The 22,322-nt window shown below is 43.0% G+C and overlaps 2 protein-coding genes and 3 long non-coding RNA genes across 6 annotated transcripts in view; 3 read left to right on the top strand and 2 right to left on the bottom strand.

Annotated features, from left to right (window-relative positions):
• Nucleotides 1–4,550, bottom strand: part of mdm2 (MDM2 proto-oncogene) — a 15,782-nt gene extending 11,232 nt beyond the window's left edge. Inside the window, exons 1-2 of the mRNA XM_083934874.1 lie at nt 4,450–4,550; nt 152–185 (exon numbers count right to left, since the gene is read on the bottom strand). The gene's annotated coding sequence lies outside the window, so the exon portion shown is untranslated. The remainder of the gene's footprint in view (nt 1–151; nt 186–4,449) is intronic.
• The window catches only part of LOC310962406, a 26,341-nt gene extending 16,934 nt beyond the window's left edge, over nt 1–9,407 (top strand). Inside the window, exons 6-7 of the long non-coding RNA XR_014593659.1 lie at nt 7,856–7,952; nt 9,274–9,407. This is a non-coding gene — a long non-coding RNA (uncharacterized lncRNA). The remainder of the gene's footprint in view (nt 1–7,855; nt 7,953–9,273) is intronic.
• nup107 (nucleoporin 107) lies at nt 6,218–20,905 on the bottom strand. Of its 2 annotated transcripts, XM_083934873.1 has the most exons (27): nt 20,847–20,905; nt 19,587–19,666; nt 19,213–19,308; nt 19,033–19,127; nt 17,992–18,127; nt 17,790–17,893; nt 16,662–16,777; nt 16,517–16,565; nt 15,183–15,254; nt 14,986–15,074; nt 14,813–14,888; nt 14,592–14,705; nt 13,292–13,382; nt 12,892–12,971; nt 12,356–12,415; nt 10,835–10,980; nt 10,680–10,728; nt 10,512–10,581; nt 9,561–9,676; nt 9,283–9,472; nt 9,091–9,197; nt 8,416–8,518; nt 8,015–8,175; nt 7,800–7,925; nt 7,547–7,660; nt 6,573–6,740; nt 6,218–6,428 (listed from the first exon to the last, which is right to left on the bottom strand). In XM_083934873.1, exons 1-27 carry the CDS (start codon nt 20,852–20,854, stop codon nt 6,321–6,323), a joined length of 2,724 nt encoding a protein of 907 aa, XP_083790999.1. In that variant the 5' UTR covers nt 20,855–20,905; the 3' UTR covers nt 6,218–6,320. The 2 variants fall into 2 exon arrangements, with proteins under 2 accessions (XP_083790999.1, XP_083790998.1); XM_083934872.1 differs by having other exon boundaries at nt 14,986–15,254.
• Nucleotides 9,462–14,714, top strand: LOC310962407. Its single transcript, XR_014593660.1, has 4 exons — nt 9,462–9,599; nt 10,846–10,935; nt 12,900–12,993; nt 14,600–14,714. It is a non-coding gene; the product is annotated as an uncharacterized lncRNA (long non-coding RNA).
• Nucleotides 18,014–20,236, top strand: LOC310962408. The gene is made up of 3 exons (XR_014593661.1): nt 18,014–18,153; nt 18,915–18,972; nt 19,229–20,236. It is a non-coding gene; the product is annotated as an uncharacterized lncRNA (long non-coding RNA).
• Nucleotides 20,906–22,322: the final 1,417 nt, after the last annotated feature.

Here is a 22,322-nt window from a genome sequence, read left to right on the forward strand (position 1 = left end):
TCACGTTAAACTGCAGGTATTCTGACGTAAAAACTTAAGTAAAAACTTGATTATGATCCTTTTTAACTTAACCCAAAGGAGAAACGAAGTTAGTAAAGTGTGAGGGGAACAGAAACGTAAATATAATTCACACATAAATGAAAAGTCTTACCCGAATATTCAGAGGGAGGTATCAGCAGTCCATCCTGTGCAAAGGAACAACAGATAAAGTGCAGTCAGAGTGGATGAGAGGCAGCTGCAGCCTCTTATAGACCTGCTCAGACATGTCAGGACTAGACCAGTCCAAGTGGCCCGGCCTAGCCTGGCTGGGGCCTATCAGGGCCCAACAGGGCCACTCAGGGCTGAGTCAGCAGCAGCAGCAGCGTGTGGTATGTTTGCAGTGACAGTGACAGCTGATTTAATCACACAGCTCCGCGCAGACATGCCGGGACTAGTCCACCATGACTCATCCCTGTCAAACGTGGGTAACCATGCTAACCAGGCTGGGGTAACCCACGGTAACCAGGGCCAAAGAGGGCTAAATCCTGGATGTGACACTGGCCTGGTTTGAGTGTGTCTCCACAGCAGGACGGCCCTCAGGCTTTCAGGGAAACGGAGGATTCGCACGTTGTTTATTTTTTACCTCCCATCAAATTACATTCAGTCCCAAAAACATGTTTTTTATTTATTGTTTTCTGCCTTTTTTTTAAACTGCAGACTGACTGGAAAGTCTTCAGTTATAGAAAAGGAAAAAATACTTATTTAAGTCAAATCAATTTCTTGTGAACTGTTAAATAAGTCGCCCACTATTTTAATAATCGATTTTTCCTTTTTTTTAGAAAATAATTGTCCAAAATCTGTGATTCCAGCTTCTTAAATGTGAATATTTTCTAGTTTTCTTTCCTCTGTGACGGTAAACTGCATATTCTAACAATAATATTAGATATTTATTATATTGATATTTAATATTATTGCATAAGAGGACGTCATCTTGGACTTTGAGAAACGCTAATTAACGTATTTTCTTCATATATAAGGCGCACCGCATTATAAGGCGCATAGAACAGACGCTACAGTGGAGGCTGGGGTTACGTTCTGCATCCATTAGATAGAGCTGCTCTAAAGGGAACGTCAACACAACAGTCAGGGGAGGTCGTCTTGTTGCTTCCTCCACTTCGGCACCATTGATTGGTTCATGTTAAACTCTCTGGCTGCTGCTCTATTCCCGTGTTCTGCTGCGTGACTAATGGCCTTGAGTGTAAACTCTGCGTCGTAAGCGTGTCTCTTAACAGGAGCCATTTTGGGCTCTTTACACAAACACACACATGGAAATGAAACGGCACGCTTCGCGCAGTCGTATATCTCAACATGCACCGCGCGTTACTTCTTCTACGGCGGAAAATAGAGTCGGCGGCTGCTCACCGTAGTTGGAGACCTGTTGTGGCTCAATATTGGTCCATATACAAGGAGCACCGGGTTATAAGGAGCACTGTCGGCTTTTGAGACATGTGAAGGTTTTTAGGTGCAACTTATAGTGCGGACAATACGGTAACTTTTTGAACCAAACAACTAGTTATTAATGAAGATAATCAATTGTTACAGACCTACTTTAATGTAAATTAAGTGACTTAAAACTAAATATTTTAAATAATCAGCATGTTAGTGTAATATGGTAAGGTTTTCAGAAAAGAAGAGAAATATATATTTTTTGGGCGACAGGAGAAAGTAAATTCCTACGAGGAGATCTCAAACGTATAATCAGTTTATCAGAAAATAACGTTTGTGTCTGTTACATTTCCACGTCTAATTAACAACTCTGATGAGGCTAGAATAAAAATAATCAATAATGAATCAATGAGGGAAACCTTAAGAGCAAACAGCAGCGGAGTATCCTGACCCGACCTCGCGGGGGTTCACCTGACACGAAAGCTGCAGTCTCACCGCGCCTGTGGTTTAAAAACTGATGATTATTGCACCCTGCACGTTTGCTTATCTCCTTTAACTGAATGTTTTATTTACAAAGGTGAGACTTTTTACATAAACTTCCATTTAAAATCAAAAGTTTCACTTATAATAAAGCAGCTGTTTTCATTCCTTTAAGGAACGGCTGCAACTAACAGTTATTTTCTGCTTTAGTTGATTAGTTGTGTTTGGTCAAATGTGGATCAGTGTTATATAAAATATGACTTCTTCAAATGTCTTGTTTTTGGCCACAACTCAAATATATTCGGTTTACTGCATGGATGACTTAAAAAATATAAACTATTCACATTTGAGAAGCTTAAATCACAGAAATCTTTACATTTTTCTTTTAAAAAATGATTCAAAGCAATTAATCAATTGTCAAAATAGTTAATTTAATAGCTAACAACAAATTGATTAATCGTAACTCTACTTTTAGGGTCATTATAACTGATAATAATAATAATAATACATGACTTAAATATATATATTATATATCAGGGATCAACCGATATGGATCTCTAGGACCGACGCCGATTTACAGACTGACGTTTTTCTTGAGCCGGTTCTACTTTTGCTTCCTCAATTTACATCAGAAAAATTACAAAATGATGAAAACAAATGTTACAAGTCTCAATTTAAGTTAAGGAAAATTTATTGAACTTAAAAAAGGCGTCTCCAGCAACACGCGGTGCGTTTCCATGCACGTCATTAACCCATGAGGGTCTTACCCCGGTTAAGGGAATATCAGATTATTGAAGTTGCCCTCGTGTACGTGAGCGGGGGCTGAATGGAAAAATTTCGGAGTATCTCTTCCTCCGGTGCAGTAGGTGGCGCTCCACCAACAAACAGCTGCTCTGAATACGGCTTTTTTACAGTTCACCTTTGTCAAAATCACAAACGGCGACTTTTGGACAGAATTACGAAAGAAAAGGGTCTTTTTCATTGTGATGTTAGTTGCCGTTGCAAAGTCCTCGCTCAGTTTAGAAGGTAACGCTCCATTATTGTTGTTTTCAGAGCTGTTGCTTCCTGGTTTAATCTGTTTCCAGGTCAAAAAGCCACCACTGCGGAGTGGGGAGCATGCGCAGACGAGAAACCCGATAATAACCTGGGTAAGACGTTAACATGCGCGAATGACCCGGTTACTAAAGGAGTTTTCTCGGCGTGTGTTAACCGGGAATGAGAACTCTGATTGTACCCGGGGTACGGTGGTAACACGGTGTTTGAGAACCCGGGGTACGCCCTGTACCCGAATATAATCGGGTTTTTAAACTGCATGTAAACGCACTGACGGAGCCGCCTGTGGACGCCTGTCTGTAAATAATGCCAGGAAAATTATCAGTGCACGCATCGGCCGATATATCGGGCAGCAGATGTATCAGTCACTTTTATATATGCACTTAGTGTTTGTAAGACTGTTACAGTTTAACTTGATATTACGTTTGCTGTATTTTTACTTGTAATTTAAAGTACAGACTATAAAATCTGTGTTTAGTTTCCCGTACAGTTTAGCTTTGCCTTACCTTTGCACTATTTACTTTATATGCACGTTTCTAAAAAAAGAGATAAAATATGTATATTTTTAAAAAAGGGATCTGCACAGAGCTCACATGTCCAGACTTAACCCGTGCTGCTCAGCCTGGTTTGGCCCCTCCAGTGTGAATATGTCTGGGCATCAGTCAGAAACCATGACGTGTCCACCTCCAGCTGACTAACAGCATGAGTCAGCTGCTCAGCGCGTTACTATCAACGTTACAACACAAAGTCATGCAGGGAAAATATGCCCGGACTTGTCCCAGCTCCTCCCTCCCTCTCTCTCTCTCCCTCTCCCTCTCTCTGTGGTGTCTCTCTTTCTATTGAACCAACACATCTGATGGAGATTAAACTAAACTCATCTCACAGCACGATTAGTACGAGTTAACGTGCAGAAAGTGAAGATGCATCTGCAGAAACTTCAGTTCAAACAAGACTTTATCAAACTTAATGAACAGTGAAGTGTGTGTGTGTGTGTGTGTGTGCATGTGTTTGTCTGCAGCTATCTTTCCCTGTTTGAGTAAATTAAATAGTCTATCTAGTGTTTCTAGTGCACGAGTTGGCATTCAAAACGTTTAATCTCTGCATTAAAAATAAAAACCTAAAGTATCCGCAGCTCTTGTTTAGCTTGCAGGCTAGCAAACAAAAACAGTAGTTAGCTCCGTGGGTATGTGCGGATCCCTCTCGCTGTTTAAAATGCTCTATAAGATCATAAAGTCTCTTTAATTAATTAAAAATGAATTTAACTAAGTTTTGAAGCTTAATAAAAATGTGTTTACCGTAAACTCGTTAGCAGACCGCGGCAGGGTCGCTGCTCCTCCGGCGTGCCGCTCTAGGAAAACGCGAGGCTCCGCGGCCTACTAGCACGATGCTAACCACCTGCCAACTTGCGCTAACTGCTAATGCTAAAGGCATAAACTGTATAAAATCGTTGCCTAGTTACGTTTAAAGATAATATCTCATATATTCACGTACCTTGGACGCGCTTAAATGTTGAATAATATCCTTTAAACGGTGTTTTTGCGTCAGTTTCCCCGACAGTTGGTCTGTTTACATTCACCCTGTTTCAACTGTTCAGTTGCTCTGTCAGACACTTGTCCGTGTGGCGCCTCTGGTGGACAAACACCGGCACTGCACCAACACGATCACGTTTATTAATAAATTAATAATAAATAATGTTAATAAATCATAAATAAATACATTTAACCGCCTTTTGAAAAACCCCATTAATTAAATAAATATATATATATATTTTCTACTGTTGAATCATTTAAATTTACTTTCATTTATTTCAAGATTTATTAAATATTTATTTAATTCAAAGTCATATCTATTTAAAACATTTGAAAAAATACATAAAATGGAAATAATAAAAAATTATAAATTGAATTTTGCAGACAGGCAAACAATAACATATGTTACAATCCTCAATATAAAAAAAAGAAAAATGATTGAACTTAAAAAAAAAGACGTCTCTAGTAGATAAATAAGTTACACTGAAACAAAATAGAGTCAAAACTAAAGATAATAGAAAAATGAATTAAAGAAATTTAATTATTAGGAAGCATCCTCAGGAACAACAGTGAGACTGTTGCTAATGAAAGACAAATAAATCCTGAATAAATACATTTAGCTCTACTTTGAAAAACGACATTAATTAAATAAATATATTTTTATTTTTTATACTGTTGAATCATTTACATTTATTATATATTTATTTAATTCAAAGGCATATCTATTCATTTTTATTATTTCCATTTTATTTATTTTTCCAAATTTTTTAAATTGAATTTTGCAGACGGGCGAAAAGGGAAAAGTACAACAGTTGTTTGCCTTTAAGTGAAAAAGAAAAAAACCCAATATTGAACCACTTTTACTTTTGCTTCCTCAATTTACATCACAAAATTTACAAAATGATGAAAACATATGTTTAAAAAGAAGTTGTGCAGTTTTGTACATAATTCACCTTTTTGTTTTTTCCCTTTCTCTAATTAGACAACTTTAATTGGAAAAACATTATAAAAGGATGAATTATGTACAAAACTGCACAACTTCTTAAACTTAAACTGTTGAATTGTACATAATTCACCTTTTTCTTTTATTCTTTCTGTAATTAGACAACTTTAATGGAAAAAATATGCTAAAAATATCTGATAACCTTTGAATAATTCTATTTATTCCCTATGATTTATAGCCATTAGTCTGCCATTTTTATCTTATATTATACGCCATTTCATATTCTCTCCATTGTGTGTGTATATATACACACACTTCACAGCATTGTATTATTAGTGTACTATATCTTATTCATACTTTACTTCAGCTTAGTTTGATCCCGACTCTCTAATTCATTTTATCTCCCATCTCACTGCTGCTCTAAGGTATAAATGTCTCTCAGGGATCAATTAAACAAAACCGTTAAATAAACAAATACATTCTTAAAGACACCTGAACTCCTTTACCTCCTTAAATCACAACTTTAGTTTTGAAATATTACTTACTATTGTAATATTAATTCAGTCCGTCGTTACACAACAAACATCTTCTCTAGTTGCGTTTTCTCTGATCATGTACAGTAACTCATATATACGGCGTCAGTGCTTAATCATCACAGTTTCCCAATCGTAAACCAGGTGTTTATAGTTTTTATAGTTTGTTATAATTCAAAACTAAATCTGATCATGAAGCTCGAATGGTTACAGTTCAGTTTCTTATGCTTCAAATAACGTTTACAGTAAACAAATACAGGAAAACAAAGGCTTTTATTTTGAAAAAAAAAAAAACAATACAAAAAGACAACAGTGATTCAAACACCGCTCTGTGTGTGTGTGTGTGTGTGTGTGTGTTCAGGGCTGTAGCTCATAGCCCAGCGGGTCGAGTCCTCGGTCCAACAGAGCGAGCGACGACTCCCTCAACTTCTGGAGAAACCTCCTGAGCTCCTCTTTGGAGAAAACCTGAAAAACAGACGACGTTCAAACATTAATATCAAAAAGGAAACGAGAACCTCAAAGAACAGAATCGGTGGGTTTAAAATTGTGGAACACGCAGAGAAAATGTGTAGCGTTAACTCCGCGTCCAGGGCCGATAGAAGCGTTTACCTGGTAGAGGCGGTGCTGGTCGGAGGAGATGATGTCGGCGAGGCGCAGCGCCTCCTGGTGTCTGGAGGAGTTCTGCAGCACGCTGAGCAGCAGGAAGGTGAGGCGAGGCAGGCACAGGGAGCGCAACGCCGCCATCTGGTGGCTGCGCTCTGAATCCAGCTCTAAATCCTGAAAACACAACCAAACAACTCTATTTAGCAAAACTATTAATCTCCGTTCCTACCCTCACCTGTGGTCATGACCGAAAGAACGAGTTCTCGGGTCCAAGCGTGTGAAGTGTGTTTCCTCAGGAGGGGGTCTGGAGTCTCCCTTAGAGAGAGGGGGAGAAGTTCAGCATCCGTGAGGAACTCGGAGTAGAGCCGCTGCTCCTTTGTGTTGAAAGGAGCCAGTTGAGGTGGTTCAGGATCATCTGGTAAGGATGAACCCTGGGCGCCTCCCTAGGGAGGTGTTCCAGGCACGTCCAGCTGGGAGGAGGCCTCGGGGAAGACCCAGGACCAGGTGGAGAGATTAGATCTCCACACTGGCCTGGGAACGCCTCAGGATCCCCCAGTTAGAGCTGGTTAATGTGGCCCAGGAAAGGGAAGTTTTAGAACGTCCAGGTGAAAGTTGCAGCGTTGTGAACCGACCCGTCTCGTGACAGGAACTCTTATTTTGAAAGGGTGTTACGTCAGACTGAACAGCCAGATATGCGAGTGTGCCATTGTACGACGGTCGCTGCTTTTTCATTCGTCTGCGGATTAATTTGCCGAATCATCGCAGGTCTTTAGAACACAGGCAACTATGTAATAAGTGCATAAATTAAAAAGCTTTAGGGACTTATAGGGTGCATCTTTTAGCACCTGCAGACTTCACACAGGGTGCAGAATTCAGCTCCTTCGGTCAAACACAGGTTCAGTTCCTTAATCCTCTGTGAAGTCGCTGTGGTGCAAAGTGAAACATGAAACCCTGAATCAGATGGTTTCATAAAGAGTTACCTGTCTGTTGTCGATCATCCATCCTCCGTCTACGAACAGCAGCACGTTGTAGATTCTTTCTTTCACGTCTTCGGTTAGAACGTCCAGACGGCACGACCAGGTGGACAGGGACACCTGACCAACACACACACACGTAAACACACACACACACACGTATTTTCATAGTTAGTATTTCTTCCACGGCTGGTAGCTCCAATACAGTATTCCTCATATTTTCGATAAGCTGTATTGATGAATTGATGTGTGTTTGTACCTGGTACTCCTTTTCTCTCATCTCATTGGCTACTCTCTCTGTGAATTTGGCCTCAGGGGCGGGCGCTGGCTTCTGGGGGGCGGAGCTGCTGTGGCTGAACCAATCGGTGAAGGCCTCGTGGGCTTCCTGTGAGACCAAAAGAGACGCGTTCAGGTGAATTAACTTTATATACTTTGATGCTCTCTCCAACACAAACGCAGAGACGGGTGACGGACCAGGTAGGCTCTGATGCACAGGTGTTCTCTGATGGCGTTCTCGTCCTCGGCGGTTAGCGGCGTGGTCTGCCCGACCTCTGACCACTGGCAGTAAATCTCCCTCATTGAATCCTCGGGGACTTTAGAGAACACCGCCTTGGCCGCGTCGTGTTTCTGCAGGGCTAAGAGAGGAAAGGAGACGGATGGTCAAGAGAGGCGCAGTGCGTCCTACGACCGCAGACGCCAGGATCACGTGACCGCAGGCGCCAGGGTCACGTGACCGCAGACGCCAGGATTACGTGGCCGCAGACGCCAGGATCAGGTAACCGCAGACGCCAGGATCGCGTGACCGTAGTCGTTCGTAGGCTGTTTACATGTCGGTCACTGAGAGGCAGATAAATAAAAGGAACATAAATAAATACCCAGAAACTTCCTCATGATGGCGTTGGACTGTTTCAGGGACTCTGCGCGGTGGGCGGGGTCAAAGAGCAGCCAATCAATGACATCGATCTTTCTCAGGTCGTCCTATCAGAGCACAGCATCACGGTTACTTTACCAAACAGTGATTAAAGGTAAATTAACAGTAAAGCAAAGTAAAATAGAACAATAATAAAACGACCGTTAAAATATGAAAAGATACAAAGAACAAATCAAACAGTCTCTAATTAAACGACTTTAAGTGGCAAAATATAAAGAAAGTCTCTAATAACTTTATTTAATCCCATTAGTTTGACACACGTGGAAACACTTAAGTATATATGCTTTAATCAGAATTCATTTGCTTCTCTTAATTGTATATATATATACTTTACAGCATTGTATTATTAGTGTACAATACATATTTTATATATATATAAACAAAAGTTCACACGTCATGGCTGTCGGTGTTACACTACTGCACTGCCTTCTCTTATTTATGCTTTAATATTGTAAGAAGTTTAGTTTAATATCACCTTTCTACTTTATTTAATAACTTCCTGTCTCAGTGCTTCTCTTTCAGGGATCGATTTAGAAACAACACTTGTAAGTAACAGATACATTTTAGACTGTAGTTGCATTAACAGTTGATCCTCGCGTGTTTGTTTCTAACTCCGTACCTTTGTCGTTCCCGTCTCCAGCGTCTGGCTGTGGTGCGTGAACTCGGTTTCATCCCTCTCTCTCACCGTCTCCACCACCAGTTTGGTTATCGCAGCGACATCCAGACCTGCGCGAACAAACGCAAACGTTCAGTATGGTATGAGGAATAAACGTATGTCGTCTAACTGAGGTTTGTTTTTCAGCGTTCTCACCGGCGTCAGTGGCGAGCTGCAGGCAGCGGGGGCGGAGCTCCGGCTGGTTCACGGTCTCCAAGAAAGCGGCGTACTGAACGGTGGCGAGCTCGGCGGGCAGCTGGCTGACGTAGCTCGCCACAAGGTCGGTCTGCTGATCCCGGATCAGGAGGGAGACGTAGGCCTTCAGCGCATCCACACACACGTCCTCCTGAGAGACAGAGAGAGACGGCACGGCTCCTGAATCTGGATAAAACGCAGCGCTCACCTCTGATTCTCAAATGAAGAGTCTCCTTTACCTTCAGAGCCAAACCCAGAGAGCGGAAAAACAGCAGCAGGTGAGTCATGAAACGCAGCAGGTGGGAGGGGAGGGGCTTCGGGGCTGTTAGCCAATCAGAAAACTCCTCAAACAGACCTGAGAGACAGAGAGAGAGAGACAGAGGTTAAGGGTTACAGACAGAACTTTTCCCCATATGAACTCCTGATGTAACCCGACTCTCTCCAGATGACTTTGGTTCCTCCTCGCTTCACTCTTTCATCTGGGATCTCTCCGTCAGAAAGTGATTTCTCAGCCTTATCAAACATCCTTGCATATGATTGGATAAACCACTTGTCCGTCATCTTTATTGGCGTGCTACTGCAACCACTCACATGGAAACCGACCCGTGAGCGACGCAGGGAAAAGCCAAACCCGGTCTGGAGAAGGGCGAAAACATGGTTTCCACCAACAAACCAAAATCCTTCAGAGCCGCTTTCTGGAGTTCTTTTAAAGGAGAAAGATTCTCTAGATTGGAAACAGCAGCATCCGTGTTGACGCCTGCGTCCTCGATGCGAGTCGCCATTGTTGTCTGAATCACAACAGTCGCTTCTCCGCTACGTCACATCTGTAAAACGGTCCTGATGCTGATCAAGGGCCGGATTCGCAAAACATCTTAAAGTGTAATTCCCGCACGAAATCATCCCATGGTCTTTTTCGCCGCTCACACACATTTTTTTTTCGTGTATGAACGATTAACGGAGAAATCCCGGAGAGTCGCTAACAGCCGGATGTGGCTAACACTGATTAGCTCGGGGCAGTGCGGTGAAGGCATTCAAAGGTCTTTTTTAACCGCTAATGCTGCTGAAAATAACAGCAAACCTCTGCAGCAGCATGAGAAGAGTCCCTACACACTAAACAAAGTCATCTCGTGGTACGAATCTTGTCGCCTCTCCAGTTTGTGCGTTTGCCAAAGGGCTCAGAGGCGTCTTACCGTCCAGGTCTCCCAGGATGACAAACTTCTGGATGACGTGGTGATGCTCTCTTGTCTCCTCCAACACCCTCTACACACAGAAAGAAAGAAAGGAAGAGGCTGCTTTTACGGTGTGTGTGTTCTGTCACGTGACTCATCGATCACATTCATTTAGTGCGAGAGTTTCACCTTCAGCTCTGAGGCTTGAAGTTCCTCAAACACCTTTTCCATCGTCCAACTGAAGAGAGAGAGAGAGAGAGAGAGAGAGACCAGGTGTGTTTTTATCCTCTATGTATCTAGTAACAAAATGACACTGTGTGTGTGTGTGTGTGTGTGTGACGTACTTGGCCTCCAGGTATTCCCGTGGCAGCGTCTCAACTTCCTGGTGGGCCATACCCGATGACATGAGCTCCTTCTCAACCAGCGAGTCGACCATCACTCTGAAGTGAGCCCACACACAGTCCTCCCACGACTCACACACCGCCAGGACCTAACACACACACACACACACGCACACGCACACACACACACTGTTAATTTGCAGCTGTTTTAATCCAGGGTATCTGCAGGGTTCCAGCAAATCAAATTTAAGACCTGTTTAATGCCCCCTCGAATGAAATTTAAGAACCGTAAACACAGGTGATGTTTTGGGGATCCCGCTGTATTACAACGTCTGACCTCGTCTCCGTTGGCAACAGACATGAGCCAACTTCAAAAATCGAACGTCGTCCTGACAACTCTCAATAAATGTGCACTTCCCCAAAGTCCCAGACGAGCTGGGGCGCATGCAGAGAACTCATTTACATCAGCAGCTCATGAGAAAGTAACCTCTATATAACTTTAAATAGCCCTGCCCCGACAAATTAGAGACCTTTGAGTGATTTATTTAAAACCAGCGTGTAACTTTTTTAATGAATTTAAGAGATTTTACAGCCTTAAGTGTAGATACATGTATTTAAGACTTTTTTAAGGCTGCACGGGCTCTGTAATAATCATTTGAGTCATTTTTGAAAACAAAATCGGTTCTTTTAGATCTCTGCTGACTGAACATCTTATGGTTTTGGACGGTAGATCAGACGGAACAAAACAAAAAGATGTTGAGACACTTAGAGAAGAAGTATAGACACATAATAATAAGTATAATAACACCAGAAACCAGAGGAGCAACAGGAATCACAGTTTATACTAATCCAATAAGTCCTCCTAATACTAATCCAAGTCCTCCTGCCTGAGAGTAGGAACTCTAGATGAAAGGGGGAAACGTTTCGATGCATGTCGCCTGGACTGTGCGTTTTTACACCTACGGTTCGTTTGCTTTGTTCGGATTCAGAGGCTTAAATGATTCAACGTTCAACAGCGATCGAACGTTGTAAACAAACTTCTTCTAACTGGTCAGAAATCTTACCAGAAGAATTCGCCTCAGGACGGATTTACGGAAAAAACAACAACAACAGACCCTGCTCCAGGTCAACCCTCCACTTCCAACCGAACGTTAGACTTCAGTAAATCCCTGTAAACACGTGACAGCGCGAGTCTTCTTCTTCCTGTTTCATGACGGGTGGCGTGAGTCGGTCGATGGGATGGAAACGAGCCCTTTCTGTGTTCACGTGTGCGCGAACAGACTTTGATCTTTGTGGGGAAACGCTCACGATTACAGAAATAACTCTACTGTAAAATCCTCCTGCGTCTCAGCACTTTACACACTAAACAACTCACAATCACATCTTTCAGCCTCAAACGTGTCGAGTGGATTAGACACATTATTTAGATTTGATTAGATGCTATCAAACCCTCAGCCTGCTGATTCAGATGTGGTTAATAACACAAACACACACATGAAGAGAGACAGGAGAACATTGAGTTACCGGTTTGAGGTTTCCACTCAGGCTGGCGTAGATGGCTCGCTCATATCTGTTTAACTGCTCCTGAAACACACAAGCGCAGCAGCTCAACGTTGTGCAGCGAGGCTGTTGTTGCACGATAACTTCAAATGAGCTTCATAACTTTGAAATCTGCGATAAGGGTTCATTCACCTTTTCCAAGGTCAAATTCAAGCACAAAGAATCAAAATTTTCATCTCATCTCATCTTCAGCCTCTTATCCGGGGTCAGGTCTCGGGGGCAGCAGCTTTAGCAGGGACCCCAAACTTCCCTTTCCCGGGCCACATTAACCAGCTCTAACTGGGGGATCCTGAGGCGTTCCCAGGCCAGTGTGGAGATCTAATCTCTCCACCTGGTCCTGGGTCTTCCCCGAGGCCTCCTCCCAGCTGGACGTGCCTGGAACACCTCCCTAGGGAGGCGCCCAGGGTTCATCCTTACCAGATGATCCTGAACCACCTCAACTGGCTCCTTTAATATTTTGTGTGTGTGTGTGTGTGTGTGTGTGTTTGTGTGTGTTGTACCTCCTCAGCCATCCTCCAGCAGCAGACTTTCCAGATTCCTCTCTGAGGGTTTCCTTCGACAGGCTGCAGCTCTAAACGCCCTGCAGACGGAGGAAAGAGGAGGTAACGCCTTTAGTGTCATACAACGGAATTAGAGTGCAGCTCTGTTGGTGCGTACAAGACGATATAAGTACAATTACAAACAGCAATATAAAAACAATCTGAGGAACGATTTCAAAAGTGTATAAAAAAATATTAGAATATAAGAATAAATAGCTGTTTACAAGGGAAAAGAGGAGAATGGAGAAGAGTGGTAACATACTGATATTAATAGCCATGATAAACAGAAATACTTTTGCACTTGTAATGATATTGCACATGTGTGATCTGGTTCGTCGTCACATTAGAGGTCAGACTTCACCTGACGTCCTGTTGGGATCGTGGTAGAGTTTCCAGCCCTCCAGAGTGGCTGCTCTCCAGGCCTGACCGCAGCGCTTACACAGCCTCTGAGCCTGCACACAAACACTCTGGTTAACACTAATCAGCGCCCATTAAAATACAACATTTAAACTAAGAAAAGAACAAAAATGAAACCTGTTCGCTGGTTAAATGTATCACAAACAGAAGTTTCTGAATCAAAAGGCGTGTTTCCTTTGGGTATAATGTTGATGCTCAGAAAGTTTCAGGCCCCTCCCTCTCCAAAGTCCTCTCACCCGTCATGTTTCGGTTACAAAAAAGGGCCCCAGAGGAATTTAGGAGACTCTGGAGGTGACGGATCACTCTGAATGGGTTTAGATCGCCGGTGATCAGCTGATCAGTGACACAGCGGAGCGCCGTTCTTTCTCAAAGCGATTAATACAGAATAGTTGTAGTCTGATTTAAGGTGGCCCGTGTGATTCCCAACGTCAAATTATGTGCAAGTAACATGAAAGAAAACACTCCACCTTAAAAACTGTTGGCGCTGTAAAAGTGTTTGTTGAAAGACAGGCTTGCAGCAGTGCAGACGTTTCAGCAATCGGCATAATTTTCTGCACTGCGTTCTTCTTCACCTCTGGATAAAAGTGTCGACTCTACTTCACCGTGTTGTTTTGACGTCACATCCCATTGAGAGTTATATCCAATCAGCGACCGGGCTTCTCTAAGGGGGACAAAAGAGGCCCCGCTCTCCCACAGGACCAACAAACTGCCGCTCGAGCGACTCCCATGCAAATTAGGAGCGATTCGGCGAGATTCCGTCTTATTCTGGGTATTCGACCCTAAAGGAAACGCACTTAGATGGATGTTGCTGTTCACAAAGTGCCGATATATTAAAATCATCTGTAGAAAACAGCGACATCTCATTACAATTAGCCTAAAAGTTTCTGATTATTTGAAAAAAGCAATACAGCGCTAAAGCTACAACTTGTCGTGGATCCATGATTGTTTGGGCTGAAGTGAACCAGGGCAGGTGCTCCTCCCCCTCCTAATTTCCCTCAGCTCTCCAAGCGTCCTCCGTGTGACGTGTGCGGTTACGTAATGTCAAGGGCTGAGGGGAAGGGAAGTTTGTAACGTAGCTTAAACTTTTCCCAAACTTTCTGCTTTGACCGAACCCTGAATTCTCTTCCCATTTAGCTCCTATTCATCGTCAAGGCTACGCTTCCAACGTACGTTACACTGTAAAAGTGTTTTTCTTCTTCCTGATTTGTGTTAAACACAGTCTGAACCCCTCCTGTCCTCTCTACCTCCTCAGTCATCCCCGCTCTGATCAGCGTGAACAGGTTCTTCAGCAGGCGAGCGTCGTCCTCTCTGTCCAGGTCGGCCAGGGGGCGCTGCTGCCGGAGAGGAGCGTCTGGGTCCTGAACACACACACACACACACACACACACACACACAAACACATTATCCATATATTCAGCTACACTAGGGATGAGGATGTGCTTGCTGTCATGGTAACAGGCCTCACCAGCTCAGTGACCAGAGGAACGGTGAAGGTCGTGCCGCTCTTTCTCCTCAGCTTCAGTGCGTGGAGGGTGTTCTCCCTGAAACACACACACACACACACGGTTTGATTTCTCCCTCATGATCACAACACACACAGGACAGTTGACTTGATGTATTACACACACAGGAACTCACCAACAGACGTTTTTGGCGTAGTATTCTATATTATCAGAAAAGTCTCCGATCTGATCCTTGGCGATGCTCTCCAGCCAATCAACGACCAGCTGCGACACAAAAAAACAACTTTCTTTAGCTGTTGTCTCCAGGATGATTGGGTCTCGTTTACTCTTTTTGCAGGAGCAGCAGTGTGTGTTTGTGTGTGCGCTCGTTACCTGACTCTGACGTACGACGGCGTCCCGCTGGAAAAGCTGCTCCACCACGACCTTCTCACTCTCACTGGGAACCTTCAACACAGACACAATTCAATCAGGTAAGTTTACGCGACATTTTGAATCTTTTCCTGAAGCCGTTAGATCCTGATGATCAAAGCCACCAGGTTACTTCTGTGTCAGTTAATCTTCTCTAGACTCCCGGAAAAACACCCAAGGCCACGATTCCCTTGGCGCCTTCAATCTCACTCCCTGCAGGCTGCAAGATCCAGCTGCAGGGTTAGACGATAACGCTCTCCGTCACTGGGGGAACACTTTGCATTTCCTAGCTAGTGTGAATCTTTACCTCCATGATTATGCACTATAGCCAATTAGATGTAAGCACATCTCCCCTTGCTGTCTTGGACGACCTCCCTAGTTTAAGGGCGCACTCACACTGTCCATCCGTACCGTCCCCAAGCACGCTTCACGGGTAAAGTCTGGTTCCTTTGACCAGTGTGAGTGCAACCGTACCACGTCTAGGAGCGGCACGCTTGCCGTCCACGGCCCGTTTGGGAGAGGTGGGCTTTAGTAAAGCACATTTGCACGTGTACGAGCACGAGCGTGCGCACGTGTACGAGCACGAGGCCTACGGCGGTTCTGAGATCATTTCCTGTGCGCCTGTTGGGACGTAGAAAAAAGAAGGAGGGACCATGCGCGGACATTTCAAACAATGGCGGTGAAAGGTTCACGTTGGTGTGATGCGGAGGTGGAGTGTTTACTGCAGATTTGGTCGATGAAAAGATTCAAAAACAGTCGACAAGACGCACAAAAACTCCGAGGTCTACGGAAAGATCTGGAAACAAAGCCACGCATCGCCATGACGTCATCAATGCGTGTGACGTGTTACGGCGTGATGACGTATAGGCAGCAAGAAGCATTCTCCGAGGCCCAGGTAGTGTGAGTACAAACGGGCCTGGAGGGGGGGACAAGGACCCTAAAGCACGGGGCACGGGACGGAGGCACAGTGGGAGTGCGCCCTAAGAATCTGATCTTTGCTGTTTGAGCCTTAGAGTTGAACTGGCTTCATGCATTACTTTGAGCTGACGACTCTTCTGTTCTCCTTGATCAAGTATAAATAAACGTCTTCAGCTGTCATGTTAAAGACATGCGGGACTCTGGCACTTTAAATTCTTCCCTAACAGTCTGGAGGAGTTTGTGTCTCTATGGGCTTCGAGTAAATTCCGAATGCATGTACAACACAAAAGCAGATGTGAAAATGTCAAAAAACATCACTTATTGCAGGTTTAAGTGTGTGTATGTCCGTGCATTTGAAAATCCCATGAACTGTCACTCACAACCATGTCTGTCATGATGTCATCTTCCAGCGCCAACTGGACCCTGTCCCTGCGGAAACAGACAGACGGGCGATCGGTCAGAGAAGAAGAAGAAGAGGACAGACGGTAAACGTACGGGTGCACGTGCTGACGGTCGGACCGGTACCTGTACAGTGACGTGATGAGTCTCCAGGTGCAGTTCTCCTGCTGCAGCAGCCAGTGGACTCCTGCTGTCTTACTGTTCTGACCCGCTCTGAGGACCACAGACTGCAGCACGTCCACCTTAAACCCAGCCATGGAGGAGCAGGTGAGTGATTGAACTGAGCGGTTTGTGAATCTGTGATAAATCTTTGACTCTAGTCTTTATGCTAAGCTAACTACGTCTTGCTTCCAGCGTTGCACATTTTGCAAAGTATAAGAGTTAGATGAGAAGATCGACACCAACCTCATGTCTAAAAATTGAATATGAACCAGCAGCTGGTTAGCTTAGCTTAGCTCAGCATAATTAAGATAAGATCCACCTCTATTAAGATGTTCAGTCGTGTTTGTTTAAAACTGAAAAAGAGGGTTCCTGCACATTTTTCATTTCAGACTTCTCAGAGGATTTTCCGGTCAATATTAAACATCTGAGCACCAATTTTTTGATGCTTATTATGTAAATAAATGGTTTTAAAATCCAACGTTTAACACGCATGTTAATTCTATGTATGTCCTTATGTTGCCAAGTAATTAGACATTTTTACATATGTATTGTAGCTCAAATCAGTGAATGAACACCAAACTGAGACATTTTATTCAAGCTAAACGCTCAAAGAGTGAAATTCATAACTGACCCTGTGACACTACAGACAATTAACCAGGAACTACAGAAGCAAACATGAGTCTGTGCTTCGTTGGCTAAAGATGGGGTAAACATACTGTAAATAAATAAAATAATGATAAATAAAAGTACATCAATAAAGTGTAGACGACACGTTTGGAAGAAACTCAATAAATGAGAATCGCAGTTGCAGGGCGAACAGTAACCATGGTAACCTGACACCATCCTACAGCCAGCTTGATTAGTTTCAGATCATCTACAGTTCGGCTGTGTTGAGTTAGTAAACTTAAGTTGATTTGTAAATATTAATATAATTCATTTTAGAAGGTGAGATAATAGTCCGGAAACAACACAAACTTTTTTCCAAACTGGAAACTACTCATTTTAAATTCCATACTTTTCCCGACTCCGTAGGAACCGTGGGAAAAGAGTGTGAACAGAAAGTGTGTGTGTGTCCTGTGTGGCCTGCTGTACCTTCTCCTGGCAGAGCGTCTGGTAATCCTCCAGCAGCTCAAACACGGCAGAGGACGAGTGCTTCAGAAACGATGCGAGGAACTCTGGGAAAAGACTGGCCGCCGCTGAAATGTTGTTTTTAGAAAGGACAGCGTTTAACAGGAGTGCTGTGAACAAATGCACAGGAACAGAGAGAGGCTCAGGGGGCGTCTGCTTCACTCACCGGCCTCTCCGGGGTCGTCCTCCTTCAGCAGCGCCGAGCTCAGGTTGGCGGTGTCGTCCGAGAAGAAGCTGGTGTTCTCCATCCCAGAGACAGGGGAGACGTACATGGTGTTGGTCCAATCACTGTCATCCAAATTCTGGACACACAGACGTCGTTTTAGAGGTAATCATGGATTCAAACCTCTCACTCTTTCAGGGTCCGCACTCTTTTCTAGGGGACATTTTCATATTTGAGCTAGCTGCCATGACGGACACTAACGTGATTTAAGAGTCTGTGGCTATGACGCATCTATGAAATCACCACGGAGACGAGATTAAGATGCATTTCATTTTATTTGTATTAGCTATCTTCACTCTCTTGCTTTTTCTCCCTAGGCTGACTGTTAGAAGAGAGAGCCAGCAAAAGTAGAAAAGTAAAAAAGAAATAAAATAAAATATCTGACTGTTTGATGAGTATGTACGGCGGCGGTGTGTTTTGACCGGAGTTTCGATACAAACACCAGTATCAGACGTGCATCAGATATTCCCTAAACTGCTGGATCTGATATAAACAAGTACACAAATCTGTGCACCGATCTGATTCTGGGATTTTTGCCCTGAAAAATATTGACTTTAAAAGTTTTTTCACTTTGCCGTGTTCGCAGAAATCAATTCTTCTTCGCCGCACTAAACCGTCAGCCTACACAGCAAGTTTCCATAACATAAAGGTTCAAATTTGAACGCCAATATGGTCGTGAACAGAACTTTCAACACAAGATTTTCCAGGACATTTGACTTTTTCTCTCATTTTCCAGGTTTTCCAGGTCGCATGGAAAGCCTTTATTTATGCCCCCGATCCACAGACTTGTTGTTCTTCAAGAGTGGGACTCGTGCAAACAGAGAAGCACTCGTATGAACATGAACAGATCTGTTTTGTGATTTCAGAGAACGTCCAGAACCTTTTGTAAAAGATTCTCACAGAAAAAAGGAAATCAAGTTTAAGGTAAGGGAACAAAAACATTCTTGCGTCGATCCATTGAATGTGTGATTTCCTGTGTCTCACCATACTGTTGAGAGCATTTCTGGGCGTGTGTGTGTATCGAGGCGTTCGACCTCCTGGAGCCAAAATGGAGGAAACGTCCGGCAACCTGGGAGTGACTGAGAGAGAGAGACGTGAGGTGAGAGTGGGGACTGAGTAACACAAAGCTCTGAATCTAAATAAATAAATCTGTGTGTCTCTTACCGGCCTGTCTGAACAGTGAGGCCGGAGTGTTCCTCAGCAGTGAGCGGGCTGGCGTTACCGTGGAAGCGACGGGGCTGCCGCTGCCGGGTGACGGGACTGAGACCAACAGTCAGGAAAACAACAACAACAAGAAGACTGACGCTTCTGGTTTTATTACAGAACACAGGTGACAACGCTGTGTTACTCATATACAAGTATTTATGTGGGCGTCGTCCTTCAAACAGGTTTCCAGCACCAAAAAAATCTGTTTGGGGATTTGTGCGTTTATTATTTAATCCGAGAATACAACAAATGGTTATTATAACTCCACCAAATCCAGTTAAATCAATCTGAAGTGACACACACACACAGACACACACACAGTAGGAGGATACAGGCCACCTTCTTCCTCCTGCGGGCAGCGATCGTCACCTCGTCGTCTCGAACAACCGGAGACAGCAGCTCGCTCTGACCCCTGGAAGAAGAGTGTGTGCGTGTCAGAACAACATGTATGTGTCATTCCTGGATCATAGTTATCAATGCATTAATATTTCATCCCTTTAATGATGCCTTTGGTAAAGGTTGGTAATAACTTATACTGGTGTGGATTAATACATTGTAATGAATTAGTTGATTTATGTTTTGTATTAAAAGCCTCAATAAGTAACTACGGAAATCAAATACATAAAAAGTACAATATTTCCCTCTGAAACGTAGTGAATGTAAAATTTAAAGTCGTATAAAATGTAAAGATAAGATTTAACTTTATTAATCATGAGGGAAATTCTTGTTTGAAATGGATCCAAAACCACAGTAACAATGACAAAAACATATATGATAGAAAAACACAAAGATAACAAAATAAAAACAATAAGAAAATAAGAAAACAATGAAAGATATTGAAGTAGATGCTGGAATGATGAGCTGAACTGAAGATTCATCCATCTTTTCATTTTATCTTGATTTACTACACACATGTATACATTTACATACGTGTGTGTGTGTGTGTGTGTGTGTGTGTGTGTGTGTGTGTGTATATACCGTATATATAAATATAGAGATATACACATTTAGTTATTTACTTGTCTTTCATTTATTTATCTTTCTACCCCCATGATGTTTTGTTCTGTGGTGTGAAAGGCTGTTAAAGTTTGAAAATGGAGAAGTTGTAGTAATAAACGAGTTATAGTTCTTACTGCTCCTTATGGGAAATGTTAAACTGTTAAAATATGTTGTTGGTTATTTTGTGTTTTATCACTGGCAATAAAAAAGGAACAAAACAACAACAAAATAAGGTTATTCTGATTTTGTTATTGTTTATTACCCATTTTATTTACATTATATCTATTTATCTTGTTATTCTTTTCCCATGTTCTTAATAAAAAACTAACAATAACACTAAAATAAAGCACCAGCTGCAGTAAACTTCACTTACTGACAGAGAAACTGTTTTCAGCAGCTTTGGTTAAACATGTCAACAAACCAGTGATTAGCCTGTTAGCATCAGCAATGATAATGAACGGCTCCGTTAGCCTGCAGCTAAAGTAACACCACACGGCTAATCAACACGCTAACGCTTCACAAATACAACTACACATAAAACTGCGCGTGTATAAAAGAGGATTAAAGTTGAAATATGAAGAAATGTGATTTACCAGTCCATGATAGCCGGCTGTCAGTTCCCGCTTCACGAGGCTCAACTGGACTCTTCTTCGTGGGTCTTGTACTTCTTTTTCTTCTTCTTTTGAATTCCCGGCAGACTGGCGCGGCCCGTTGCTGCCCCCTCAGGTCAGTCGGTGGTACTGCACCCTGCAGGCTGAATACTCTGTTATAGGACAGGGCTCCATGTTTCTTTTTGCATTGCGTTTAGCTGTTATAACTATGGTTTTATCTGTTAATTAACTATGTATTTAATGTAGCACTTATCACTATTTGTATTATTACTATTTTATTATTTGTTGTTACTGTAGCAGTTAGATTATTCATGTTGTGTCACTTACCATTGTGTCTTCATCTCATCTCATCTTCAGCCTCTTATCCAGGGTCGGGTCTCAGGGGGCAGCAGCTTTAGCAGGGGACCCCAAACTTCCCTTTCCCGGGCCACATTAACCAGCTCTAACTGGGGGATCCTGAGGCGTTCCCAGGCCAGTGTGGAGATCTAATCTCTCCACCTGGTCCTGGGTCTTCCCCGAGGCCTCCTCCCAGCTGGACGTGCCTGGAACACCTCCCTAGGGAGGCGCCCAGGGTTCATCCTTACCAGATGATCCTGAACCACCTCAACTGGCTCCTTTCAACGCAAAGGAGCAGCGGCTCTACTCCGAGTTCCTCACGGATGCTGAACTTCTCCCCCTCTCTCTAAGGGAGACTCCAGACCCCCTCCTGAGGAAACACATTTCACACGCTTGGACCTGGACCTGGTTCTTTGGGTCCTGACCCAGCTTTCAGGACCACAGGTGAGGGTAGGAACCAGGACTGAGGGTAGATCCAGAGCTTTGCCTTCCTCAGCTCTCTTTTCATCACAACGGTACGGTGCACCGCCCCCCTTCTCTGGCCAAACTCACGCTCCATCGTCCCCTCACTCGTGAACAAGATCCCGAGGTACTTGAACTCCTTCACTTGTGGTACCTTATTAATTGTGTCTTGTCTTTGTCTTGTCTACGCATGGGAGAGAAAACCAAAACAAGAAACCAAATGTCGATTCCTCGTTTGAAAGAATTTGACTTTGTTTACTTTATTTATTTATTTGCTGTAAAAATCTGGTTCAGAGTAATTTTATCTGTCTTTTTTCTATTGATTGATTGATTGATTCTTTATTTCAAACATGTAAAAACCAAAGAAAATGAAATGGTGACAGGAAATAACGACGTTTCACAAAAAAGATCATAATCAGACACAAGAAGGACAAACATTTGAAAGAAAGGAAAATTAAGTGGGAATAGGTTTGCATTTATCTTACCCCACCTCTCCTCCATCACTCGTTTTAATTAAACTTCCTTATTCATAATAATGATCACTAACATTTTAATGTATTATTACTATTATATATAAGTTTTAACGTATCTAAATATATAATTTTCCATAAATAAAATGTATTATATGTTTATATCAAAGTATAAAAATTGTAGTATAAT

This window comes from Echiichthys vipera (assembly GCF_963691815.1).
Source record: "Echiichthys vipera genome assembly, chromosome: 20".
Lineage (NCBI taxonomy): Eukaryota > Metazoa > Chordata > Actinopteri > Perciformes > Trachinidae > Echiichthys > Echiichthys vipera.